Source organism: Netta rufina (assembly GCF_964035555.1).
Source record: "Netta rufina genome assembly, chromosome: 1".
Taxonomy (NCBI): domain Eukaryota; kingdom Metazoa; phylum Chordata; class Aves; order Anseriformes; family Anatidae; genus Netta; species Netta rufina.
In genome coordinates this window covers 150,433,697-150,461,012 of record NC_140123.1, presented here as the reverse complement: position 1 = coordinate 150,461,012, position 27,316 = coordinate 150,433,697, and the positions used below count along the sequence as shown (strand labels likewise).

The 27,316-nt window shown below is 45.4% G+C and overlaps 1 protein-coding gene across 1 annotated transcript in view; it reads right to left on the bottom strand.

The window, feature by feature from the left end:
- Window positions 1-27,316, bottom strand: part of ABTB3 (ankyrin repeat and BTB domain containing 3) — a gene marked incomplete at its 5' end in the record, with an annotated part of 161,499 nt that overhangs the window by 30,077 nt on the left and 104,106 nt on the right. The window contains 3 exons of the mRNA XM_084296226.1: window positions 1,553-1,642; window positions 4,873-5,038; window positions 18,121-18,273. Coding sequence (XP_084152352.1) covers window positions 1,553-1,642; window positions 4,873-5,038; window positions 18,121-18,273 — 409 coding nt within the window. The remainder of the gene's footprint in view (window positions 1-1,552; window positions 1,643-4,872; window positions 5,039-18,120; window positions 18,274-27,316) is intronic.

The following is a 27,316-nucleotide window of genomic DNA, read 5'->3' as shown; positions in this document are numbered from 1 at the left end:
CTGGAAATGAGTCCATTTTCACTAAAGACGGGCAATCAGAAAGGGAGGCACCCAGCATTTGAGGCTACTTTTAGAAACACACACATATATATAACTGATTTGCAAAAAGAAATAGGGAAAATGATGCAGGCACCTGACAGAGTATTTATTTTTGTTCATGGCTGATTTGCCTTTTTTGCCGTAATTGCCCAATTTGCACAGTTGGTTGTGGTGTGCACAAATCATCTTCTAATTGCACACCATAATTATTCACAGTTCTTGTCCCAAAGTGTTTTCATTTGATTTCAGAGCAAACACTCTACAGAAATGAATCAGGGAGGCTCGAATCCTCACTGGAGCTGCACTTTCAGATGTCAGCAGTTTCAGGACGACAAAACTCTTTACATTTGCATTTGGTTCAAGTCTGGAAGATTACTGGCACAACTGGGAGGACTGGGCTTTCTGCTCCTGATGAAAGCCAAGTAATGCCCTTCCACCTGTGAGCCACAGACTCAGAGCAGCAGGAGAGATCAGTCCCATGTCCATTCAGTCTTTGATGTGTCTATCAAGAGTGCTAACAAGGGCTCAAGTATTCAATTATTGCCAGCTCTGAGGGTGGTTTACTTGAATTTTGTGAGGGAAGGGGTGACAGTGACTTCCTTAAGGAACTGAACTGAAATCATCAGATGATTTCACATAAGCCACCGATCAGCAATCAGATAGTAATGACTATCAGTCTTGTTCAGGTGACATCTATTTCTACTTTTAAATTAAATTTTTAAAAGTGCAAAATGCCTGGCTGAAAGCAGTAACTGCAATCTATCAGCTCGCTCAAATCCAAACAGAACAGATGGAACACAGATAAGTGAAGCAGACAGCTTAATTTACTCATGACCTCCACAAATTGAAACTGGAATCATTAACAAATAATTCTCTTATGGATTTTCAAACGGCTCTTTAAAATGTACATACCTGCATTGCACGGAGCTGGACCACAATCTGTTTGGTGGACAGATTGTGTAAGTTTATGATGTGCATTCATCAAAGAGACGTTTATGTTCTGGAAGCTTTAAGCTCCTCATCCAACAGTTTTCAGCCCAAAGCATTTCATAAAACAGAACACTGGAACTTACACTGCGCTTCTGTGATGGGGATGCTTAGGCAGAACATCCCAAGGCATAGAAATGCTCAAGGTTTGGCAGGCTATCAGATGGGTATTTCTTTTACCCTCTTGATTTTAACTCAGCTGAGATTCAGGGAATCCTTCCAATACTATCAGAGCTGTGCTCCATGGCTAGTGCTAATGCCTGTATTCATTTGCAGTGTGCAAACACAACTAAATCAGTATTACCTGTGGGGAAAGCCCAATGACTTGCCCCTTTCTGTGCAGTGAATCCCAATGTTAACCTAATGCAGTCTGATTTCACTATTCATTTAGAGTGGTGCTGTCCCAGACAAGACAATTTTCTTTTATTTTTAATTCTTGGGATTTTCCTTCTGCTACTGTTTCAGGAGGCAGTTTAAGATGTGAACAAATAACAGAACAAAGATACAACCAACAAAAAGTCCTCACCTCAGCATTCAGATCTGCTCCAGCATCTAGCAGCATCTGCACCATAGCCTCATCACCCCTGACACAAGCATACATCAGTGGAGTCATGCCCTAGTCATTTTTTGGAGTTAAAAAAACAAAGGAATTGACAAATTTAACACAAAACTCTTTTCATTTAAAAAAAAAAATAATAATTAAGTATATATCATCAAGACTAACAGTATGTATTTAATGACATCCATTATCTCTGTTACAGACATGCCTCTCAGACTAACAAAAGCAAACCATTTAGTAAAATCTCCATTTTCACTGTCACTTCATTTTTTTTTTGGTTTTGTTTACACATTATCCTTGTCATTCTTAGCCCAGCTACTGAAATCAGGTTTGTGATCTTCACCTCCATGTTCATGTACTAAACTTAGCGTTTTTGTCCTTGGGGCCCCAGCAGAGAAATGTTTTTATCAAAGCAACCATATTTCCACTGATAGTTTAAAAAGACAATAAGTCTATTCCGTTTTCTATGATCACTGTTTCTTAAAATCTAACTTTTAAAATAACCACCAGAGCCATTAAAAACATCCAAAGCTCTTCTTATGACAGGGCAGATTTGGGCGGTATTTTCCACGTAGGATAAAAGGGAATGAAGATGCTAAAGCTTTGCATAGCACTCCCTGGTAAACAAAAACTTCATTTTAAATGAAATGCTAGACAGCATTGTTGCAAGGAAAACACAGCCCTGTCTGGAGGAAAACTAGATTAACTGACCCTTCACTACCAAACCACCACAACACAATTTGTATTAATCTGACATACCTGCTGCGCCTGATCACCATTTCCCTTAAGATAAATATTACTGTAGCTGTGGTAATGAGTCTAGATGAAACCATGAAGAAATCATTAAATCTACCATAAATTATAACAGAAAAAGCCGCTTATTGAATACAGTAGGGGGTGTTGATCAACAGTCACTGGTTGTTTTGCAGTAAATTTACCGCAGTGTGCGGCTACCTCTGATGCATGTTTGTAGCCTATCTCGAAGTTGCCTGGTAAATTTGCTGTCAGATGGCAGCAGGCTCACTGTTTAACCTGAGTGCTGCCATGAAGTGAAATTACTTTCAGAGGCACAGGGGATGCCCAGCATGGCCAGACACAGAGCCGTGCCACTCACTTCTGTTCCTAGCCAGAGCCCAGCACCACCATTCTTGCTGAGCTACCAGTTTTCCCTGCTTGCATGCAGGGCTGAAAAGCAGTAGGTGCTTAGGTGTGGAAGGACTGCCCTTGTAAAGAAAACATAAATTAAGGTTTGGCCCTGCAAGGTAGTGAGAGACCCCTTGAAAGTCATTGAGAACTTCACAGGATCAAACCCACTTTTGGAGATACAGAGAAAGGAAACAGGAATTTGGGGCCTCCTGCCATTATTAACAAACAACTTCACCCCAGGCAAGGACAGGTTCGGGTGACTTGGAGATACTTGCAAAGAGAATTTGAAACGACTTCAGCTACAGTCAGTGACAGAACATTTCCTCTGGCAGTCAATAAATAGTACCAGAGTAAACAAGACCACCAGAATTATCAAAAAGTTGTGCTTGGGCCTTGAAACACGGTGACTGGACAGTAGCTTAAAATTAAGTACATGTTACTTAAGCTATTACTTCAAATTCTGTAAAGGGTTTTATTCTGAAGTTAAATCAGGTGGTTAGCACATGACTTTGAAGTCCTTGTGCATGACCCAGCACTTGTGCAGCCAGAGCCAAGAGCCCCACAGCAATCACAGCAATCTGAAGGGGCTGCCTGTGTGCCACACGTGGTTTCTGGCCCTGCTGAGGCTGATGATGGACTTACCGTTGACTAAAAGAGGCCCTGAATGTCACATTGCTGTATCAGGATTTTAAAGAGTTAATGAGGTTTCCAAACTCCCCTCCTCTTGCACTGCTGCCCCTGCTTCTTATGCCTCTGCCAGTCCCCAGGCTTGCTCTGCAGCTCAGCCTTGTGCTGCAGCATCTCTCAGCCCCCGTCTCTTTGCAGGTGGGAGGAATGGGTTTTTAATGAGCCCATCATTACTGCTCCACACACACAGGAACACAGTAACAACATGAAAAATCAGCACCCAGGGCGTTTGGTTTTTGGTAAAATAAAAAATGACTCTTTTTCTTTCAGCCTTGTATCACTTAGGATTCTACCCTGCAAGATGCAGGATGTCTGGTCCAGGGAAGCATTTAAGTACTGGCTTAACTTTCACTCAAATGGGATGTAAGCATGTGTTCAGAGTTAAGCGTATGATTAAGTACTTTGATGAATCAAGCCAGAGTGTTCCCAGGTTTCAGCCTGGAGGACAGAGGAAATATGCTGTGAAAAGTTTCCAGGTTCAGACTAACTTAAAATAATAATGATTTTTAGAAGTATGATGTATGAACCTTGGAATGGGCTCTCTCATACAACTTTTTTTCAGAGAGTACTGCTTTCTACTAAAGCTTTTCTCAAAGAAATTCACAACATTGACCCAAACTGAAACTACTGAATGCAACATAACTCACATTCCTAGAGAAGCTTTCCTCTCAGATGACCTAAACCTACTTACAATCCAACTGTGACTTTCACTGGGGGCACCAGAAAATTCAGAAAACTCAATTTCAAAAGGAAGCGGTAATATCCTTGTCCATCATTATCCTCTTGGGAATGACCTCGTGAGGATCACAGTCCAACTGTGCCAGCCACAGGGGTAGGTTTATCCCTGGACACAACCACTGGCCTCCTGGAGAAGCGACTCCAGAGAAATTTAGGCTCTTCAGCTGGTGGATGTTGGCAACACAGCTAATGGAGAGGTAACATTGCAGAGAGGCTTTCACGTCTAGAAGGTCAGTTCAAACAGGACTCAACTCAGACAGAGAGTGCCAGTGATTAACTTTTTCCTGACAGGGGACTGAAGGTTTATGTAATACGTGTTGCAAATCCCAGGGCAGTTTTCTCTGGGAAGGTGTTCACCTCAGAAAGTCCTGTCCCACACCACTGTTCAAGACATTGAAACCATTTTAAATATTCAGATTAAGCTGTCTCATGATCTCCTTCTGGCTTTACCCAATTCACTTCTCTGCTAAGAATATTTCAGGGGATGCATTCGCCCTCATGCTGAGTTGCCTCAGTACCAAAGAATGAATACGACTTGAAATGACCAAACTTATCTTAGATATTCACCTGATGGTGCTTTAACTAAATGTGAAGTAACGCAGGGTAAACATTAAGGTCCTGCCTTTATTTAGCTGAAAGCTGGGGCTCATTTGCTTCGATAAACAGAAAAAAAACTCTCACTTTTCACGATTTTCTTTACAATTCTATCTTGTTACCTGTTCACTCATGCTGTTAATCCCATCCGGCCCCAGCAAGGATATGGCCTGTTTAACCAGGTCCGTTCGGCCGCAGTTGAGCATTCGGAAACCCAGGTCTTGCTTGAACTTCGCTTCAGTGGCAACCGCATCCAGTTTCCGAGATGCACAAAAACAGTCGTCGATTCTGTGAACACGAGAAATAAACTCCCTCAGAGGACAGTCACAGGACAGACCTCGCTGTCCCTAGGAAAATAATACTTTGCCCTGTCTCTGAAGGATGTAGGTCATGCACACATTCATTCTCCTTTGACCTGTATGCTCAAGGGACGTGCTGAATGGGAAATGTTAATGCATACTAATGGAGATTGCCCTTGGTCTATCTTTCACGGGACAAGTCATATATTTTATTTTTAAAAATGGGAAAAAAAAAGAGTTTTCACTGGATTTTTTTTCCCCTATGGAAGCAACGCACAGCGCATTCTCACCACAAGTTCTCTCTCCGCATGGCGAGGTGATCCAGTCCCCCCAGTCTCTGAAAAGCTTCAGTGGCTTCAGTAAGCTTTGAACTAACATCACATGGACGTATCACCATTGACAATACAACAAAGAGAAAACAACATCATTCCAAACGCCTTCAAGTATCTTACCAGCACAGCCCCAGTAACTGAGGGGCCTTTGTGGAGGAGAAAGCACAAGTCCCATGGACAAGCAGGGCACCGTGCAATCAGGGAGGAGAAAGCATTCTTGCAAGGTAATTGTGGCAAAATACCATGAATCCTCACTGGCTGTGCGTAACAGAGTGTCATTCTGTTAAGGTCTTGTTAGAAGGATCCCCAAACTGTAAGCTGCTCAAAATATCCATTTCCAATGGAAGAAGGGCTAGGAGTTATTTAGCCAAGATGTGAATCTACAGTTCTAGTGAGAGCAGGCAATTCAAATCCAATGATTATACAACCCGGTTTCATCTTATTAAAAGACAGATTTGCTTTTCTTTCATGCTGAAGAGTGTCTGGGGTAGAGGGTGGAGTCCAAATCCACAGTGCTTTTGGCATGAACTTGGATAAAGAACTGTTTAGAAAAACATTGCTTTCATTCTCCAACAACACTAGGTCAGAAAACAAGGGGCTACTTATGAATGAAGAAAAAAAAATCAGTATCAAAAGTGAAAAAGGCAAATACACATCAAATATTTGTTTTCTAATTTGAATGTAAAAAAAATGCAGCAAACCAAAAAATATACAAACAGCACATCATTATCATTTAACTTTCTCCTTTAACGTGCTTTATCAAAGCTTTACAAAAATACGTGACACACTGCTTAATATTCAACAGCAATATGTGATGAATACACTGTTTATATAGAAGCAGTGATATGTGGCATTAGCTGTCGTTCTTCCTCTTTCAGAGGAAGGAAAGTGAGACAGGAAATACAAAGGATTTTGATCAAAGCTTCTGCAGGGCTCAGTACTGAAACTGGCATCTGAGCTTAAGTTTGTTCTCTGCCTTGCTGGGCCACAACCAGACTGGCAATGATATCTTTTGTTCTTTCTACATACTCAGTTTTACTTTTGGCTGCTTAAAAGTTGATGCACTACAAATGCAAACAAAGTTTGGAGTACCATTATTGAGGGGAACACGAACGATGCTGCATCACCACAGCACGCCACAAGATTAACACACGACACTCAGAACACAATGAACACCACCAGCAGCAACAGATTCTTAAAAGGTAATATGCCTGCAACAGAGATGAAGAAAGAAAACCATAAGCAGGCTGTTCGTTGCGCAGTTGTTTCTGAGCAAGTTTCAGGAAGGAGCAAAAAGCAGCACAGATCTGCAGGGCTGAGCTCGATGACACGGAGATCCACAGGAGCGATTGCTGCTTTTACACGTTCACACCGTGTGGCACATTTCTGGCACAAGAGCTACAGCAACATTTGGTACTCGCTACCCCCATAGCATGGGATGCTAGAGATCATCTGTGCCCTCCTTTAATGTACAACAGGGATAAAGCATACTCAGAAGTTAGATGTTGGGATTTTCAGTGCACGGAGGGAGGGGCTGGGCTTCCCAGCAGCAGCTGGCCATTTCCAGATGACTCCGGGCTGCAAACAAGGTGGTTCCTCAGTGAAGTGCAGCCATGGAAAGATCCAGACATCCTCTGAGGACTGCAGAGGTGTCTGCCACTATGAATCACTGCTTGTGTTAAGCCACTGCTTCATCATTTGTACGGAGGTATGTAACATAGACTCTGAATAAAATGGGTCAAACTCAGTGCTGGCAGGAACAGGCAGAGCTTCACTGACGTCAGCCAGGCTTGGTGCAAGCAGAACGCTAGCGATGATCTTCTCTTCACAAAAAAAAAACAACAAGATTTTGACCTGGGACGCAAACCCACGCGTGGGAGGAAGGAGCAACAAGGACCTATTTTACCTATTCTGTAGGGGCTGCCCAGAGTTCTGCTCTGCCGTGGGTTCAGACATTACTTACTGCTGCTGCTCTGTGCGTCTGCTCCTCTCTGAGTTTGCTCTGGTCCCCTACGAGCACATCACTTCACCCACTTATAGCCAAGGACTCATTAGTTACTACTGATGCTGGATGTCAGCAAATTAGTACTCTTCAATCAGCTGGGGAGGATAATAGTCTTGGCCCAAGGCTACGGTTCTGGGATGCTACAGCTGCACAGGCACTGCAACAATAATCCAGATTCAGGGGAGGATCTGAACTGCAAGGCTGGTGGGCAGCACTGAAGGAATTGCCATCTAGACAAAGAACCACAAAGCAAGAAACCACATCTCAGTGCCTCTACCAGTGGTCTACACCTCCAAAAGGAAACAGCATGAGACCCTGATTTATGGGACAAAGGAAACTATGGTGGCAAAAACTGACACAGATCATTGCTGCCGCCACCATTATGTTGACTAATAAAATGGATAATGATCAAACTGGGGAGTTTAATAAAAGAAGAGCATGATGCAAGGGGAAAAAAAATGGAAAACATTTCGGAAGAGAAAGTATAGCACCATTTTAACGAGTCAGAGAGATGAGTGAGTTAAGGAAAAGGAGATATAACATGTACAGATATAAAGCAGTGAAGAGACAGATCAAAAATGATCAGGAACTACAAGTACCGAATAGGAGAATACAGCATCACTTTTGAAACTGGAGAAAGCCACCTGGGAAGATGGTACGGCAGAAAGAATGAGCAGTCACATTTCAGAATGAAAATTTGGGGGGGGGGAAGCATCAAAAGTCAACCCTAAGCCAACACAGCACTGCATTTGCTCCTAAGTCCTCCTTACCAGTAACTGCATAATGCTGACTCCACCAGGATCACTCTTATGAGTATAAGCAGGGATCTCTGCCCCATGTTACACTACGTAAGTGGATGCTGTTCTACCACAGACAACGCAGAGACTCACAAATACTAAAGGATGCAAGATAAAAGGAGGAAGGGAGGAAGCACCCTGGCCTGATGCACTCCGAATTCCCATCTTCGTAATGCAACGAATATGCTGACAAGCTATGGAGAGGTGGGAAGAGGATAGGAAGAAGCCTGAAAAATAAGGCTGACGAGGGATGGTGAAGTCAGCTAAATGTACAGGATCTCGCTTCGGAGCTGTAAAGCTGTGCTTGCAAAGTAAGGGACACCAGCATCAGTGCAGCTGAAAAGGGCAACGCAAACAGAACTGGAAACCCCCCCGACTGCACAGTCAGTTCACAGCCCTTTTGCCAAAAAGTGTTTGGGATCTTTCCAAACGCACAGGACACTGACACCAGCTCGACAGCTGGACATCCCTTCCAAGGCCACATCAGCTTGCTGCCAGCTCTGCCGGCTGCCAGAGCTCTCACAGATTTGTCCTTTCCCCAAGTCCTCAGCCTGCAAAAAAAGATGCTTCTTCATCAGAAGGACAGAGCTGGCTGACGGGAGGAGCAGAAGATCGCAGGGGGCCACAGCTCTCTGTCCCCTTTTCCCTGGGGACAGTCTCAGGAGGGCAGGACGTCACCACCCTGGATGCCAGCCAGGGCTGCTCAATTTTGAGGTCTCTGACAGGTGACAAAGGTAGTGGCAAAGGTAGGACTGCCCAGCATCTTTGGAGTTTTATAGCCTCCCTCAAAAGGCTAAGCCCATTCTGGATTCCCACATTTAGCAGACTGTGGAGCTGGGCAGGCTCCTTGGGACCACCACCACCGCACACTTGCTCAGACTTCCAAAACTGAGAGGTTACATACATTGGGCTTGACTTCATGTGCACTGATCACAGGACTCAGCAGCAAACCCATCCCGTAACTCAGGGGTTCAGTCACCCAACCTATAAACTCACTAACTGCTTCTTCCCAACCCTGAATCAAGCAAACGACTGCCTTTTCAGGTACAAGGGAAACCAGAAGCAAGTGAAATCCCGATTTTATTTTTGTAGCTAAGCTGCGCGCATATTTTTTAGCGTACAACTTTCTCCCGAACCTCTTTTAATTCCTCACGGATATTGCTTCCACAGCAGTTATCTTCAAGATCATTACAGAGTTACCACCGCACATAATTAACTTTACTGGGGCTTTATATGGGCAGCGCCATGGTAACATTAATTATTTGCCAATGGCCCCTGTCAAATTCTGCACGGTGACCATGGCGCTCTCTCGCACTCCGAAATACTCAAACCTCTGAAAGGAGTCGAAGGCAATCTTCTTCATTTATAACGGCTCCGAACAGGAGAGCAAATTATTTTTATCTTTTCCCAAACTCGCGTTATGAAAACATAATGCGGCACTTCTGCAGCGACGGCGAAAGGCAAGTTTTTTTCATTGTCACTTGGACCGGCTAAGATAAGGTCTGTGCGGATCTTTAATAAGTTACTCACGGGCTGAATGCATTTGGGAAAACAGATGATTCAAAGACAAAGTGTTTCCATCGTAACTGGTATACGCAGCAGTTCTCTTATTACATAGCTTTTTAATTATTTGTTCTTTTGGAGGGGATTATTGCCAGAGTCAGTAGTGGACAATTAAAAAAATGCAACGCTCTGTAAATGTTATAAAAAGAAAAAAAAAAAAAAAAAAAAAGGCATGAACATCCTAATTATGTTCTAAGCTATACATGCCAGCATCTCAAGCTAATAGTTAATTTAAAAGAAATGGAAAGCAGAATGTGATGAGCGGCAGGACAAACACTTCCCTCAGCTGAAATGAACAGATCATCATCGTGATATCCAAGCACCAAAACCTTCTTTGTCCACCTGGGACTCAGTCATCAGCCCTTTCAATTAAAAGAATGATAATCTATTAATTAAGTCCATTTCTTTAGCTCTGTGGAGTTTATTCACCATGCCTCTGTCCTAAATATGAATGAGGTCTCACGTCAGAAATTATAGTTCAGCTGGCTGCAAGTCTGGAAGGAGTCATATTTTAGCTAGCTATATGCATGTATTTGCAATGCTTAATTTCTTGGGGTCAGGGATCACGGTTTTGATCTGGGTACACACAGCCCACAGGACAAAAGGGTCCTGTTCCTCGCCTGGGGCTCTTCAGTGAGGCTACAGACACAACCAGCAGTAGCAGGAGCAGTAGATGATTTGATTTAAATTTGTAAGCGCTCTTTTCCCAGTGATGTGCTCACGGGGAATATCGTGTTAATATTAAAGGGACTCCAATATAAATACTATATTGAGACAATTATTTGAGTTTTTGGTTTGGAGAAAGTAAAACGTAAGCACAAGCATGTTGATCAAACTGGTGAAGAGCGTTACATTTTAATACGGACATAAAGTATCCCTGGTTACTTTAACCAGGAGCCAAATTAGACAAGAAAATAAAAACACTCTGTATATTTATTAAACAACTTCTTATTCCTGTCAAAGGCCTGACAATAAATTGGTTACAGATACTAGAAAACACATCTAAAAAGTGATGTAGCTATCAAAATCAAGACCCAAATCTATATTTCAAAACACTTTTAATATTACAGACACGCATAATATAGGGCAGGAACCATATTCAAAACTGAATCTGACTTCAGACTTTGAATAAGGCTAATGTATCAGGGGAAAATTTGAGTACAGATTCATCTTTCACTAATCTAAGGTTTCACTAATTACTGGAAGGCAATATGTTACCTGTATCCTGATGATTGCATTAAGGAACGTATATAGCATCAGAGCATATGAAGCACTGCTGAACTTGCTTGCAATGGAAAAAAAATACAGAAAGGCTGTTTATCCTTAAGCCTGTAAAATACAAGTGAGTTCCGCCCTGGAAGTGAAGGAGAACATAAGGAGAAGTCCATCCCCTTCAATAATTTTTTTATTACTGCTGTCTTCAAACAGCTGGTTGGCAAGACAGGTTGAGATTCACCTCAGGAAACCCATGCTCTATCTTTTAAGTAATAAAATTTCCTTCATCTCCTGGCACCATCTGCCCCAAGGGACTGCTGGATTTTGTCAAGCAGCTTGTTTACAACCGCTTGCTGGTTTGGCATTTTTGTGCCTAATTATGGCAATAGACACGGTTGGTGTTAAAGGATTAGTGAAAATTTGTGGGAAGAACAAGGACATTCAAGGAGGTAGGCAAACACCACCCGTTCCTACTTAACAGTGGCAGTATCTAATTAAATAGCAGATTTTCTTAGCAGTTTTCTACTCCCTCTCTCCAGAACCTCAGCCCTTCATCCTGTGAATTTTAAGAGAGTGAAGAACAGTAGAAATATTTTTGTGCCTTCAAACGTCTATTTATTAAATCTATTTATATTTTCATGCTCTAGTACAAACAGAGGATTTCCATAAATAAAACATTAAATGCAACCCTTCTTTCACTTGAAAGTAAGTAGAGTGTATGTGTGGTGTAGTATTAAGATGACATGGCAAATGGTGTAGGCTGCTCTGAAAGGAGAAAACTGCACCTCTTGCCTTTGTGTTGCTGTGTCTTTCCCTTTCCAGTCTTCAGAAAACTCTCTACAGTGAGCCAAGGATATCCTCATGTTAAATTAGCTTCACTCTTGAGGTCAATAATCCTATTTTCCTCGAGAACCTTCATTAACAGGGATGGTCCCAGACAGAAAAGCAGACTAGGTATTCCCGGTTCAAGGCTAATTGGAAATTAGGACTGATTTTCAATTAAAGACAGATTTTCAAAGGCATTCAGATACTGAAATTGCCCAGAGACCTTTCTGGATCAGAGCTGCAAATCCAACTCATAGCCCTGGGTGAGGTTGGGATGAGGCAGCCGCTGTGGACACACACAAGACTGGAGTGTTAATAATCCCCGTCCCTCCCCGGAGCAAGGCTTGGACCCATCTGCACTTTCAGCTTCAACTTGCTCATGACCCGTTCATATCCACATATTCCCATGTCCCTTTAAACAGAGAGCATTTTTCCTTCTGTGGTGTTTACTCCCAATGTATTTATAGCAGGGAACAGCCCCATGCTCCCATAGCAGCCTCTCTGCTCAGCCAAACGAGCCCCATTCTTTCAGGCTTCCTCTGCAACAAAATTTTGTCAGAACTCAGATCATGCTAGCCCATTTCTCTGCGCCTGGTCCAACATGAATATTTTCTCAATGTGAAGACAATATTTGCTATTCCCCATCCCTTTCTGCCAGTTCCACCTACAGAGGCACCAGTATTTTCCTCTTCTCATGCACCCACAAATTGCATTTATTTTTTTTTTCCCAGGCTAAGAAAACAACCATTTGGGTGCTTCACAGTCATTCTGTGAGGAAATACTTCACTACAGCCTTTACCAACACATTTTCAACACTCAGCTCCCAATACAGTATATTTTATACTGTGTATCTTTTAACTGAGCTCTATGCGCTCGCCTTACAATTGTGGAAAAGTGCATTTCATCTCACTGCTCTTGTCCCAGCCCTCAAGGTCATCCACTCTTTCCTGGATGATTTCCCAAACTCTCTCTGTTTGGACAATGCCTCTCAGCACCATGGCATCAGCAAATTTTAACTTCATGAGCGCATTGCTAATATTTGTGCCAAAGCCCTTTCTGAAAATTAAAAAAGCACAGCTCTTATGATGGAGAGCTGAAGAACTCTGCTTTTAACCTCACTGCGGCCAACCCCACCCCTTGTCACCTCTCTTTAGGCCAGCCCTTGCCCGTTTTTCCAGTCCCTGCACTAATCTCTAGCTCTCTGTCTTAACTCAAAGCTCCCTGCATGGACTGCATCACTCAACTCCAAAAAGATATCTACTGAATTTCCTTGGGGTAGAAAATCAGTTATCTTATCACAAAGTTATTAGATTAGTCTGGCAAGCTCTATCTTTAGAAAATCTGTGTCACATTTTATCCCATTTTCCCCTCAACAACATGTCTTTAATTAGCCTTTGCTTCAAAAACCATTCTAAGGCCTCGCATATTATTGACGTTACACTAAGGGGCTGGAATTTTCCTTGGATCATTTCTCATCCTTTTCAAATATTGGGTGCTGCTATTATTAATCCTTAGAGTTACGGTACCACACTCTGGGCTTTGTCAAAAATATTTCTCTCTGACCTTCTGGTTTCATGAGGCAGCTCTTTCTCATCTCTGGGACAGAGGTTATCTGGTCACCCCAATTTGAGTGCATTAAGCCGCATAATTTGCTCTCTTTTTGATTACTGCTTTTCCATTGCCATAACCTTGTTGTTATTATTTAGTTTTCCTTTCTCCCCAGGATTTTCTTCCTGAAAACAGGAGCAAAGTATTCACATTTGGGTGATAGCATCTGTTAGCACTGATGCACACCTCCCCCGGTGCCTTCTCAAGGCTAGGACATAAACACACTGATTTCATCTCTGCACTCCAGGAAGAGAGGAGAAAAAAGGAGATGAATGGTTAGGAACAGAGACAGGACTCAGCCTCACAACTAGTCAGAGAAGAAAAGGGATATTTGCTGTGGTCACTCTGTGCGAGCCCAGCACCCTTGGGGAAGCCATCCATAACTCGGAAATGCTGCCTACGTGTATAAGCAAGCAAGTAAGGCGGATCAAGTTATCATGGCTTAAACGTCTGCCACTCATCAGCTGAAGGGAAGAACGGACTCAGGGCCCTGAAGGACCAAAAGGAACATGTCAGAGGTGGCTCACGATGCTGAGCAGATGTCTTGGGATGCTGCCAGCTGCCAAGTTGCCCTTTGCAAATAGGCTCTGCCTTGCGTGAGGCTGCTCTCAACCAGCTCTGGGACAACCGGCAGCGATGCTCTCACCTCCAACGAAATTTGGCTAAATGTCTGGGGAGCCCCGTAGGCTGCACATCAACATGGGATGGGGCGAGAAGACATCAGACGCATGCAGGGCTCACCCATGAGGAGCCTGATGCAAAAGTGCCATTGCCCATCACTGTCCTTTGGTTAAAATTGCCAAAATGGACTTCAGCCCTCTTTAAAGAAATGTCCTGGGCTCCTCTTGCCAAGACCTGCCTCCAGTGAAGCAGCTGTGGGCTGTGAGGGACAGCAATGAATGCTGCAGAAAGCAATCCTATTTCACCAGTGTACAAGAGAAGACACAGACCTTTTCGTCTATGGACAAGAAGAAACTGTTCATCGAAACTAGTGAAGTTTGCGTCTCTTCCAAATGCCAGCGAGGAGCTTCACAGCCTTCCGAAGAGCTGGGCAAGGGGACAAAGCACTAACGAGCATGAAAAGGTTTCCAGCCACCAACGTAGCTGCGGAGAAATGCCTAGCCTGAAGAGGAACTGAATTTTTGCTGCTTCTGGATATCAGTATGAACATGCATGCCCCCACACACAATTGCATCTCAGGCCATATCCTTACCTCTTTAACCTCTGACTGACCAGAAAATAGCACTTTAAGCAGTCAGGAGCGGGACTGAGCATGTAACAGTCTCCTGCATGACACTACTACCTTTCTGGCGTCAGTTTGTTCCAGCAGCTTTACATCCTCCAGGATTGCCATAATATATTAGAAAAAGGAATAAAACCACTGACCCTGCTACAAAGCATGGCAGCCTTTGTGCTGAGCAATACAAGATGCTTCTTCTTTGCTCTGTCTCTCTGCCTTCAGCCTCCAGTCCCCATATGTAGCCATCCATTAGCCATTCTCCCCAGCACGTGTCTAACACACTGGGTATTTTTTCCGAAACAAACATCCTGTGGATCGGAAGAAGGAAACCAGAGGCCTAGTGCTGGGGGCAGAGCACCCACCTTCACTAGATTTATGCCAGCGCAGAGCTGCTTGGCACACAGCTCTCTGCCGACTTCGTCCAGCTGCCTCAGGTAGCACGACACGTCCTGGGAACAGGTGGGGTGTTATTTAAGTCTGGTCTCCCACCACGACAAAGAATATTTTGGACGCAACTTGGGCTTCGGTCTCGGCTAGCTGCTGTACAACCAGCAGTCGATCCATCTGTGAAACCCAGCTCCTTGCAAGAGGTAGAGACAACTGCTCTATTTAAAGCTCCCACTCCTGGGGGAAGGTGAACATTGAGATCCCTGCTCATTTGACAAGGCTGGGAAAGGGTAGAAACTTTCTGGCATGTCTGCTGCTGTAAAATGAAAAGAGATTAGGAAGGAGACAGACAGCTCCTGCCTGACTCCAGCCTCCCTCAGTCCTCTACCCAGAGCAAAAACAGCTCCTCTTTCAGGAGATGAAAACATTGCAAGAAATTAAGGAGATGGAGTTTTGAAGATCAGAAGAGGGGAGAAAGAGAGGAAGTATTGGAGTGAAAGGCAGGAAGGGAGCAGAGATGATTTACAAAGCCACATATCAGGAACCTCACTGCTGGAGTATGTGATTGTGCTGGGAAGTGTCACACAGCTCCGCTGGGAGACCTCCATGCTATACTTCAGATAAGAAACCGAACATTTGTTTTTTATCTGAACTTCATAGCCTTTGAGATCCTGCCAGAGCTCTGCCTCTCTCCGTATGCGTATTTTTCCAGTGTGGAAGCTGATTTTGCTTTATGCGTTTGCAATGACAGGTCGTGAATCAACACCATGGAATGATGCAATATCACAGCACAGGACACAGGCCATGGGATGTAACACATGGGGAATTTTTTGGTTTGGGTCCCTGCATTTAAGGGACTAAAAAAGAGTGCTAAGAAAAGATTGAACTGGTTTCAAGGTTCCACTTATTAAGAAATATTTATCCGAGCCACAAAAATATATCAAGCTCACAGCACTTAAAATCCCTCAGCTGCCATCCATCCCACAGCTTCTTTGAGAAGCCATCCCCTGTGAAGCTGTTGGGTCCCCCCCACACACACCCCGTGTTTGCACTTATGGAATTGGTGCTTGCTGGGCAGCTGATGGCTGGGAACACTTCAGGGAGGCATGAAAGGCTGGAGCTCGGCTTAGTGGCAGTGAGACACGGTCAGGGTCTGTACGGAATTCAAATAAAAAAAAATTACAAGCAGCAAGATTTCAAATTAACATCCTGATGCTTCACGTTATTCTTCAGAAAAGCACGGTCCTTCCTTTGATCTCGGGAGTACAGGCACGCAGGACCAGAGCCTCAGCTACACAAAGAACCTCCTGCACAATGCTGGCAGCACGCACAGACCTCAACATAACCACCAGGTACACGGACACTCGTTTGCAGACCCCTGCTTCGAGATTCCTGTGATTCACATTTTGGGACATCAGTGGGTCAATCAGGCCCCTACAGTCAAGTAAGGGCACGCTGCAGAGTCTGGTCTTTGTGAAATCCAGAGCTTGTCTCTGGCACAATTTATTTTTCCCTCCCACCTGATTAATTCTGGGCTGCACTCCTCAGGCTCGTTCCCACCTGTGGGACGAGCAGGACAACAGCCACCACTTCAATTCATTACGAAATGAATTCTTGATGGCAACTTTAAACTAAGTGCTGATTTGTTCCTCACCATTAATAATTTTTCTTCTAGCTTAATACAGCTGTCCCCAACTTGAAGGGATTTTGAAACTTCTGGAAAACCATCTAACCAGTTGATGGTGTTTTTTATATATATATGCGTGTGCATACACGCTGACAAAATATAACTTGCTAGAATGATGCAGATCATGCTTTTTAAATGCACAAATACCAATACCTTCATTTTTAAGACAGGAGAGTTAGAGCACAAGCACTATTGCCTTATTTGCAACCCTACCTAAATACTGAAACAGAAATTTCATCAATTGTGCCTTTTCAAGACCAAGTGCTAGGTCCTCAGGAAATGCGTAGTACCTATAAGTCCTGACATTTCAGTAGGGATGCAGAGCGCTGCACTTCTGGAAATGAGGGTCAAGATGTTCACACTGAAGGGAAGCAATTACAGTCAATATTTGAAATATGAAACGCTCCAGATTTAGCTTTCAAAATTCAACATCTTTCTTCAATTAAATATTCAATAGCCATGACTACAAAAATCTGATGCAGATCACAAAGTAAAGTACTATACTCTCTGCTGAAAGAGCATGTCAAGGCCAGAGTCAACAAAGCACAGCTGCTCCGATGCAGGTTGTCACAGCTAATCATGTAGATCGTTCCTCTGCTTTCTGTGTTGCAGGGAAGAATGTACCTACTGCCGTGTGAGAGGCAGACTGCTGAAGATTGTTTTTTACATACAAATTTGTGAAGTAGTATCAGTGAGTAATTTCTACTTTGGCAGATTCATAATGCCTTTTCATATGAAAATCAAAGCCAAGTATAAGCTTGATTCCAGCGCAGCCCTAGATCATGCTGTTATACATGTACATAATAATAAAGCAAAACAGACACTAAAAGCATATCCTGGCAATAAATACTTTAGGACTTCATTAGAAAACCAAAAGGTCACACTTGATACATGAAAAAGTCAAATTATCCAGGCTGACATTTACAACTAATTTGAACTGACATTAGCATGAAAAATACAATTTTACTGCAAGAGGTAGCATTACCTATAAGTTTAAACGTGCCCTTTCACCATTAGTGCTGAAAACAAAGCAGTGAAAATATCTGCAGCCCTGCCAATTAGATCTCGGTAATTCTAGAGCGAAGCGTTACGAAGCAGACAATTAGCAGAAGATTTCAGCCCCTCATTACCAAACCGAACCTACTAGTGAGAGAAAAAAAGCAGGCGAGCAGATGATGGGCTCGATCCAGCTGTGAGATATTCAGGCACCCATTACCATGCAACCACCGGCTTATCCAGGGATGTGAGCAAATACCAGAGCCGATTTCGCAACGCACGCAGCGACGAGCCCGAGCATCCGTGCACCTCTCCGGGAAATAGAGAGAGCCCTCTGCCTGCCTGCTAAATCGCTGTCACTAGGAGAGAGAGAGACATTATTCTGCACAAAGCACCAGATCGTGGTGTGGACTTACTTCAACTGTCGAGGTTCGCAGTCAACTCCAGGCAGTAAGAGCCTCGCTGCCTGCCGTACGTCATCACTGTCCACCGAGAAGCTGCGACGGTGCCCCGCGTGAGCCACGGCAACCCGTATCCACTCCATCAGGGGAGGCAGCACAATGAACGGCCTGGGAAAAGCACACAGACATGAGTGCTGTGGTACAGCAGCAGCAAAATCGCAGGTATAGGGCGCACGTGTGTGTGTGCGTGTGTGTGTGCGATGTACAGAGAGCACAAACAGGGAGAGAGAAGGGAAGATGCAAAACGAAACCATGGGAGAGCAACTGGCTCAGCAAATTTCACGCAGGTCTAAATCAAGATGTCTCGCCCTGTCTCTAAAGCAGGATTATCTGAAGAGTGAGATTTATGAGCCACGCTCATCTATGGGGCTCCTGTGAGGTCGGTGCGCCCCCCCAGCAAGCCCACCCCCCACCTCCCGCTTCACACCACATATCCCAAAAAGAGGGCAGGAGCCGAGCTCAGCACAGGACCACGTCCCGCTCTGGGTCACACACTGGGGCTGGGAGTGCTTCTCTGCTGCTCTGCAAGGACTAACCAGGGTGGAGAGAGGGGACCCCCACACCCCAGGGTGCCAGGAGTGCAGAGGTGATGCGCAAGGCTGTCTCCAGCAGCTCCCATTGATGCGATGTGCACTTCGTGCTTGGAGCTGAAAGCAGGACCTCTGCAGCTGATCCCACTGTGTTGTTGAGGTTATCTGTGAGCAGCATCAGAAATCAGCCCGGTTCATTTCACTTTTTCACTTTGCAGACTACCGTTGGCTGTATGAGATTGCTACACCTTTAGGTACCAGCTGTTCTGCCACTTGAGCAAAAATACACAAAACTGCCCCGTAAAATGCACAGTGGGACTTGGCCACAGACCCTTCTGGAGCAAGGTCACTGCCAGAGGCACGATCCCTCACTTCACAGGACCTGGACAGCCCCATGTCCTAGCAGGAGCTGCCCAGGCCTTACACAAAGCACACAGCACACAGTTTACCCACATCTATGCTAAAAATTATTTGGGGATCAAGAGAAACGCACCAAACCACGAGTGAGAGCCTTGGTTTCAAGTCTGAGTTTAGAGTTAAAAAAATAAATACATAAAGCATCTGCAGCTGACCGTTTTGGAAGGCCCCTGCCTCTGAGATCGTGGTAGACAAAAGCCACAGAGCAACACGGGGTGCAACACAACTGCCCTTCCATCCCCAGCTGGGCTGCGTGGCTGTCCCGAAGGGAATTCCTCCAGGGGCATCCTCTGTGGCTGTACGCAAAGTCTGGGTGGGGAAGGGTTGAGGAAGGGAAGAAGAAATCCCTCTTTATACAAATACAGTACAAAATTCTAAAGATTGTCAAATCATTTAAAAAAATAATAATAATTCTGTTCAAGAGCAACCTGTAAACTATGCTGGGAGTCCTGTGCTTAGAGAGGAGCGCTGAAAACTCCTCAGACACAGCGAGACTGCTTTCATCCAAACTGCAAAGTGGGTACCCCGGCTAGGGGATATTAGCAGAGATTGTTATAATATGAGAGAGAGAGAGATGAAGCGTATAAATGAGTGCTGTCCTCAAGGAACATCTGTAATTAACCTGCTCCCACCTTATTCTTCTGAACCTTATCCTTTTTGCTTCATTTCCTTCGTGGCTCCCCTTCCCCTCCTCTTTAGCTAGATATTCCCTCCGTTTATGAGCTCAGTATCTCATCCTAATACTGTTAGTGCAGCAGCATCCCCTGCTTTTGCTGTCTTCCTTTCTCCTGCTTCTTCTTATTCAATATTGCTTTCCCTGCCTTGCCTTTCCTTCCGTGGTCCCTTCCCACAGAGGAAAAAAAAAAAAAAAAAAAGTCTGAATTGGATGCCCAGTAGGCAAACACTTTATATTTTAAATACATAATTTTACCCAAAAAGAATCCACCCTGAGAAAAACGATTTAATAGGATGTTGACTCTGGAATATCCTCATCCTATTTATAGCTCTTTATGCCATTTATTTATCTTTCGAAAATTTGCCTTTACATAGCTCTGACATTAGTATTCTGAAGGGGGGATGAGACATTTCAGAAGCGCTGAAGGACGCAGAAGCCCTCAGGCCGCTAACTTTCCCTGGGACGCCGGCTTCCCAAATTGCACAGGCACGTAAATGCCTAACCTCCTTTTGAAATATGGCATCTTCTGCTGACTTGACACTTCCATTATTATCCCATTTAAATGCGCTTCCATCACCTCAAGACCGGGCTGCGTTTGTTTCTCAGCTTTTACCTTCTCCACACCTGCTGCCACCGTTGAAGCCGGCTGATAAGAAAAGAACAAATTCTCCCGCAGCCGCCGTGAAGAGATTTCCATAACCCAGCTAAATCGCGGTGACGGTCGGAGGAAGCAGAGTGAGTGCTTCTGTGCCTACAAGCGTGCGAAACACTAAGCTGGGAAGCACTGAGGGACAAAAGGGAAGGGAAAGCTGCTGCGTGCCCCTCAGGGCAGCTGGTGCCAAAGGGCTCCCCCGTACCTGTGCTCGGCAGGGCAGGCTGCCAGCCCCAGTTCCCTGCAGCCAGGACTGCTGCTTGTTTGCATGCTCTGTGGGTTAAAAAGTGTGCATTTTTCACCCAAACATTGATCCAAGAGCAGGGCTGGCCTCGCTGGCTGTTAGAGCGGAGGGCGAGAGGAAAAACTGATCAGTGGGAGCTGCTCTGATCACTTACCGAGCACACGGTGGAAAAGAATTGCAAATCACACTGGAAGTGTAAAAACGCATATAATCACGCACAAACCTTGGTGCACTGGAAACAATTAATGGGAAACTAAATTCTAGGCTACTGTTTGCGTGAGTGAACACAGTCTGGGTCACAGAACTGAAGATATGCTTGTACACACCCTTCCTACAAAAATACAGGGGACTCGGGGGCTCACTCTTTCTTCTCCCCTCTTGTGCAGGTCAGAAACTTTACCAGCTAGAAATCCTGATCCGCTGCAGTATAGAGCAGGGCAAATAAAACTGTTTACGGGAATTGTACCAGCCTTGCTATAAAATGTCAAACTTCAACAAGGAAAAAGAAATAAACAGGACTGTTTGGTGCAGCATACCCTGAAAAGGAAGAGAACTGCTATTCCATGGAAGCCGAGGGACTTTCTCCAATGGCCAGTTGCACTCTGTCCGAGAGGACATGTGATTCACTCTGAATATATTACATTCCTTTTTCCAAAGCAAAAAGCTCTGCTACTGCATATCTGAGCATGTCAGGGAGTTTGTATTTTGAGAAGAGACCCAAATAGGGTTGAGTGCAATAGGTTAAAAATACCCTTCAAGAGTCCATGCACCATGTGAAGGGGTTTTGTGTTTGTCTTTTTTTTTTTTTTTTTAAGCTATTTGTGCGCCAAAGAAGAAAGAGGAACACAAAGTTATAGGGAGGTGGCAGTCCACAAGATAACGTGCCAGCAGCAAGATACGTACCACTTTCCAAATGACACCGTGCAAAAAAAAAAAAAAAAAAGATGAGGAGAAAGCATCACATCACTAGCACACACAACTGTTTTATCTCTGCTGCACGAAGGCAGGCAACAACCAGGAGAGGTTGGTATTTTGTGTTTCAGAGCAGCCAAGCAGCAGATAGGCACCTTATACCTTTTGGAAGTGTGCACCTTAATCAGATCGGTCTGAGGGCAATATGAACCTGCTGGGCTGGATGGACTCTACCAGAAGAGAAGCACAAAGCCAGGAGCAACTTGAGTGCCACAAAGCACCCTGTCAGGGCAGGGATCCTCAAGCGCTCTGACCTCCTCCTCCAGTCCCTCTCTCACGTGCCCTCACCGCTAAATGCACGCTCCGGGCTTCTTCGATTCACGGCCAGGAAGCTAAGTGTGAGCTCCAGTCACATCCCAAAAAAGAACGAAATTCAGCACAGGCTCTGACGTTTGCCTGAGCTAAGGGAAGAAACGTCCCAGATGGCGATGCAGAGAGAGGGATGGGGGAGGAGAACAAGAAGGAGACCCCAAGAGGCCGGACCCTTCCGAGCACTGTCCTCTGGTCACTGACAAGGGGACAGCCAGTTCTTCTCAGAGCCCTCAGCAGGCTCCTACTTAACCTAAAAAGGGAATTATCGGGGCTGCTCTTGCCGCATCAAGACACTTCTTTTTACAGAAGCAGCACCCCAGGCCTCCTTCCACTTCCACACCTTCCTCTTAAAGCCTGCGGGATGCACTGGGGAGGCGGCAGCACACGCTCAGCTCTGGCTGTGAAGGCCAAACCCTGACCCCGTCGGCTCCCACCCTCTCTCAGCATCTCTCCCCGCAGCCCAGCGCCCCACGCTTCCCTCACGGCTATTTCAGGACAGCGGGGGGACCTGCGAGCTCCTTTGCCTTGCAGATATCCGCAGGCAACAACCAGGCGGCATCCCTTCAAACGGGGACAGCAGCAGTCAGCCTGCACACAAACACGAGATACTGACGGATGGAAGAGCAGGAAAAGCACCCGATGTAAAACACAATATGCTGCTCCAGTATTTCTACGTGGGTCTGCAGGGAGGCTGAGGATGATTTCTGTTTGCAGGATCCTTTAGCTGTTGAGGAGGATGCTAGGTGTTTAGGAAGCACGGGTGTTTAAAACTGCATGAGAGTCCGTGAGGGTGAGCGGTACTTCTGAGAAGCAGAAGGCCATACCCTTGACGAGAAAATGCCTATCCAGACAAAGGTAGGGAGATGTTTCTGCTTGCAGATATGAGTCAGCAACTTCAAAATTATGAAGAGATCTTTTCATTTGTTTGGCTTTATGCATTCACGGGTGTTGTTAAAAGAAAATCCCAGTATACGAATTGAAAAGCACTCTCAGCTCTGACAATCTTTGTTTAGAAAGCATGATAAAACTATATATGCAATGTGAGTCCATTTCTTAGTGTTATTGGAGCACAGAAAAGCACATTTTCTCCAGTGTTTAGCACACATTTCAGATGGCTTTCTGGGCTGCAAAACGTGTGTTTTATTATTTAAGCCATCAGCTACTTGTCTTCCTCGAGAGCAAATAGCTCCCATTGCATTCAGGAGGTCCTGCACAGGGACCTGGCTCTGGCACGCAACTGTACCACGCTGGGCAGCCCCCCTGTGCCTCATGAAGCCCCTAAAAAAGTGGCAATGCAACTCATCTGCATTACATTCAGGCTGAAGGATCGATCCTTGCTCTCACACAAGCCTCAGAGAGACCTGCCCAGGCGGAGGGAGGGTACCTCAGCGCTCAGGGCCTGCAGGAGGACATCTGCAAGTCACAGCCGGGGCCTGAACATGCAGTCCCCGCTGCCTCCTCTGCATTAAGGGGCGAGACTTGAAACACAACCGAGTCAGAGACATTTCCCAGGCAGTCCTGACATCAGATGTGACACGCCTGGCTGCGACATGCAGCCCTGGAAGGAAGCCAGCCCGAGGAGCGCTGAGGGGAGCGCGGTGCCGAGCGGCCTGGGCACCGCGCCGTTCCCCCGACGCTGCAAACAACTTTCTCTGTTTAAAAAAATCCCACAGCGATCACACGGACAGCTCGGGTCTAGGCTGATAAATGAGATTTAGAAAGCAGCCCCAGCCCAGCGAGGGTGTCGTGTCTGACAGCAGAGCTACAAACGCTGCCTGAGCTGCTCCGTGCAACATGTGCAATCCAGCGAGCTGCAGGTGGCTGCTGAAGGGATTTTAAAGAGTGGGAAGTTTGGTGTTTCGGATGCAAAGCTAGAGGATTTACTTAAGGATGAATTTGGGATTCCTTTTCAGTGGCTCCAAAAGAAATCAACCATGGTGTTAACTCAAGTGCAGTGAGGGCACAGTTTTACATCTGAAGTTTTCTACTAAATAGTGGATAAAACCTGATGGGGTTATATAGGGTTATGCCACACTGGCACATCAAGCACGTGCAATGCCTTCTGCACGTACAGACTGCAGGGTGAGCAGGTTTCATACCAGGACTTCCACATTCCCAGTTCTCGGGGAGAGATGCAGTGCTTGCACTTTACCTGTTACTCAGCAGCCTTCCTCATCGCTCGCTCCACTTTCTGCTGGCCTTTGCTGGAGAGTGGCCTGCCCACGGAGCTTGTAGCACCCAACAGCTCACCCCAGGGGCACGTTTCCCCAGATGCACCCTCACTGACATGGTTCTGTGGCTCTAACCTGTGCTACAGACACAGCTGCACCGCTTCTGAAGGTGCTTATATCAGCTCAGCTTATATTATAGCAGCAGACCACTCCCCCAAATTAAGGAGATCGCATCATGTTAATTAGCCAGGTACGCTCATAACTACCCAAGGCATGAAACAGAATTCAGCCGACAACCTGAACCCCTGCTGCTGGTCACAGCCAACTACAGGCTACAATTTTCAAGCGTGTACACGCAGACGAGTGTGCATCTGTGTGCGTGCACATGCAAGGCAGGCAGAAAAATGAAAAGCAAGCAGCAGCCCCTGGGTGTTTCGTAAGGGACTGCTTGGCGTTCGGGGAAAAAAGTGGTGAAGGCAAGTGGAAAGAGGGTTAAAACCAGACAGGTATCCATCAGCTCAGTGAAGACTCGAGGGGAAAAGACAAAGGCAGAGGTGGCAGAGGGAGTTAGTGCTCATCCAAGGCAGAAGAAACGCTGGGGAAGGAGCTTCGCTGCCGCGTGAGCAGAATTAATGGGTGGCGCTGGCCGGGCTGCGCTGCTGAGCCACCGCTTCTCAAGGAGCTGTTAATGGGGAACATGGAGAGTTAGGAAGTAATGAGGGCTTTGTCAATACAGCTGTGGGTAAAAGCGGGTAAGGAACCACTTAAGGAGAAAAGCGCTGCACAAATCTGCAACTGCAGATTTCTGTGTTTTCCGGTGCTTAAGAAATTACTTGCAAAAATGTTGGAAGTGTTATAGAGGCTGAGAAGCAAAACACAGCCACGGGACAGATCCTTTTATTAAACCAGAAGCAGCAAGCTAGAAAGAAATCTTGGCAGCAGAGGTCTAATTGACAATTCTCTCCTCTTTTTTTTTTTTTTTTTTTTTTTTAATTCCCAGAAGAGCAGAAGAATGAACAAACCTAAATAATCTGCAGCCCCCCGCAGGTGGAGGTACCAGAGGAGCACTGGCTTCACAGACAGCACCTGGCACATGACAAACGTCTCCGTTGCATCCTGGCTGGATGAGTTAGAGACAGCAGACCCCACGAACAGGTCCAAATCCTCTCCTGTACCTCCACGTCTGCCAAAAGAGCCATCTACATGGTACCTGGGGCCATCAGATAACCCGTCCCAGCAGGACTGGCTTGCGTTGGTGCCAACAGCATAGCCAAAAAGGCAGAGAGTTTATTGAAAACTGATCAGATTGAAAAAAAGCACGTGAATTTGGAGGGGGCGGGGGATGTCACACATCTGTCTTCTGGTTGGGTTTCCTGGAGTTGAGGAAGCGGGGAATCTTTTCCAGATCTGCTGAGAAATCCTGGCCACTTTCCATCTCCCTCCTTGAAAGCAGCCATCCCCCCCTTCCCCCAGCTTCATGGCACAACCATTTCCCCCTTTTATTTTATGCACGGATAACCACTGTTATAAATACACCTCATTCTTATTTCTTTACCTCCGTGAAGAGCAAACGCTGAGATATGCTCCCTAGAAAATTCTCCCTAGAAGCGAGGGCTGGATTTATTCAAAGGTAAACGTCCCCTTTTATGCATCCCAGGAAACTTTGCAGGAGGTACGGATTTTTTGTGCTAGGAAGCGCTAAGCCAGGCAGGCCCTACCACTGCACCAGCTGTAGGGATTAAGATCCAGCTTCCCTCCGGTACCCAGCTGCTGCAGAAGCACACGCAGAGCCTTCGCAGCTCCCTAACTCAACTTTGGTTCAGAGCCCAAGTCCAGGTGGACTGGAGATGGGTGGGAAGGACAGGAGCAGCTCCTGTGGGGCCACCGAGACCTGCAAGCACTGGGGGAGCTCTCTGGTCACACTCCACAACCCTCTGCAGCCTGGGCATGCACGGTCAGAAGAGGAGGCCAAAACGGTAGCCAAGTTGTCCTTACGTGAGCCAAGGACAGCCCCTGTTCCATGGAAATCCTGTCTATGGCCAGATCCACTCGGTTTCTGGCTTCTCAGCACCAGCAGGGACCCAGAGAGGCCAGGGAAGGGGGAAATTGCCTAGTCTGCCTTCCTTCTCTCTGTGCTTTTCCAACATAAAAGTCATTGTCACAGCCTGAGAAGATGAGAGGGAATAGGGAACAGAGAGAAGGCATAAAGCTTGCAAATATTCTGCATATAAAAGTGTCATGTTTAACAAACCCGCTCCCTCATAAGGCATAAAAACCCATCCCGAAAACCGAAAACACCAGAAATCAGTCACGGACCATAAAGCATGGCCGCATGTAGGGAACAGCACCGATAATCTTTGACAGAAAATACGAAAGGGAGGCTTCTCGGAGCACTAAATAGAAGTCAGCTGAACCAGGCTCCTTCCCGGGCAGCACAGGACGCTCGCATCCAGCTGGGGAGGCATGCTGCAGAGCACAGCCAGTGGAAACATCTAGACACGTGTTTAAACCTGCATCACTTCCACTTGTGTTTTCCAGCTCTAAGTACTACCGCATGTTTGATTAGGCAATAGAAGGAGTATCTGTTCCTTCCAAAGCTGACCACAAACTCTTGGCAATAACACCGAGTACTTACTTTGGCCCTAAACCACACAGCACAGTTGTTAAACCGGCCTTCCAAAGCGAGGCATCTTGCCAAACTGAATATTCGTAATAAAGCACAGAAGAAAAATTGCATCTGGCTTTATACAATCAGGATTTCAATTGCTCTCACAAAGACAAGATATATTAAGACTACCTCAGGAAAAGGAAAACCTAGTAAAGCAAATGCTAGAAGAGATTTTTCAAATATTCTTGCCCTTTTTTCTTTCCACGGGGAAGTCTTTAGAAATCTTACAAAACCAGAGCCTCATTTTTATTCACTTTTATAATCCCACTGGTCCCAACGGCATTACTCCCACAGATGAGAGCTACAAATCAGGTGAGGATATTTTCTAATTTCAGTCCCCACTTTTAGCGCAGTACTAACCACAAACACTCTTGTTCACGAGTTAGTCCTACTATGGAAAGGTTGGCTAGCAAATCATGAAATTACAAATAATTTTAAAGACATGAAAAAATAATTTTGAAGACACGAAAATCCTGGAGTTTTGTAACTTTCCTGCCTCCTTTTTTTTT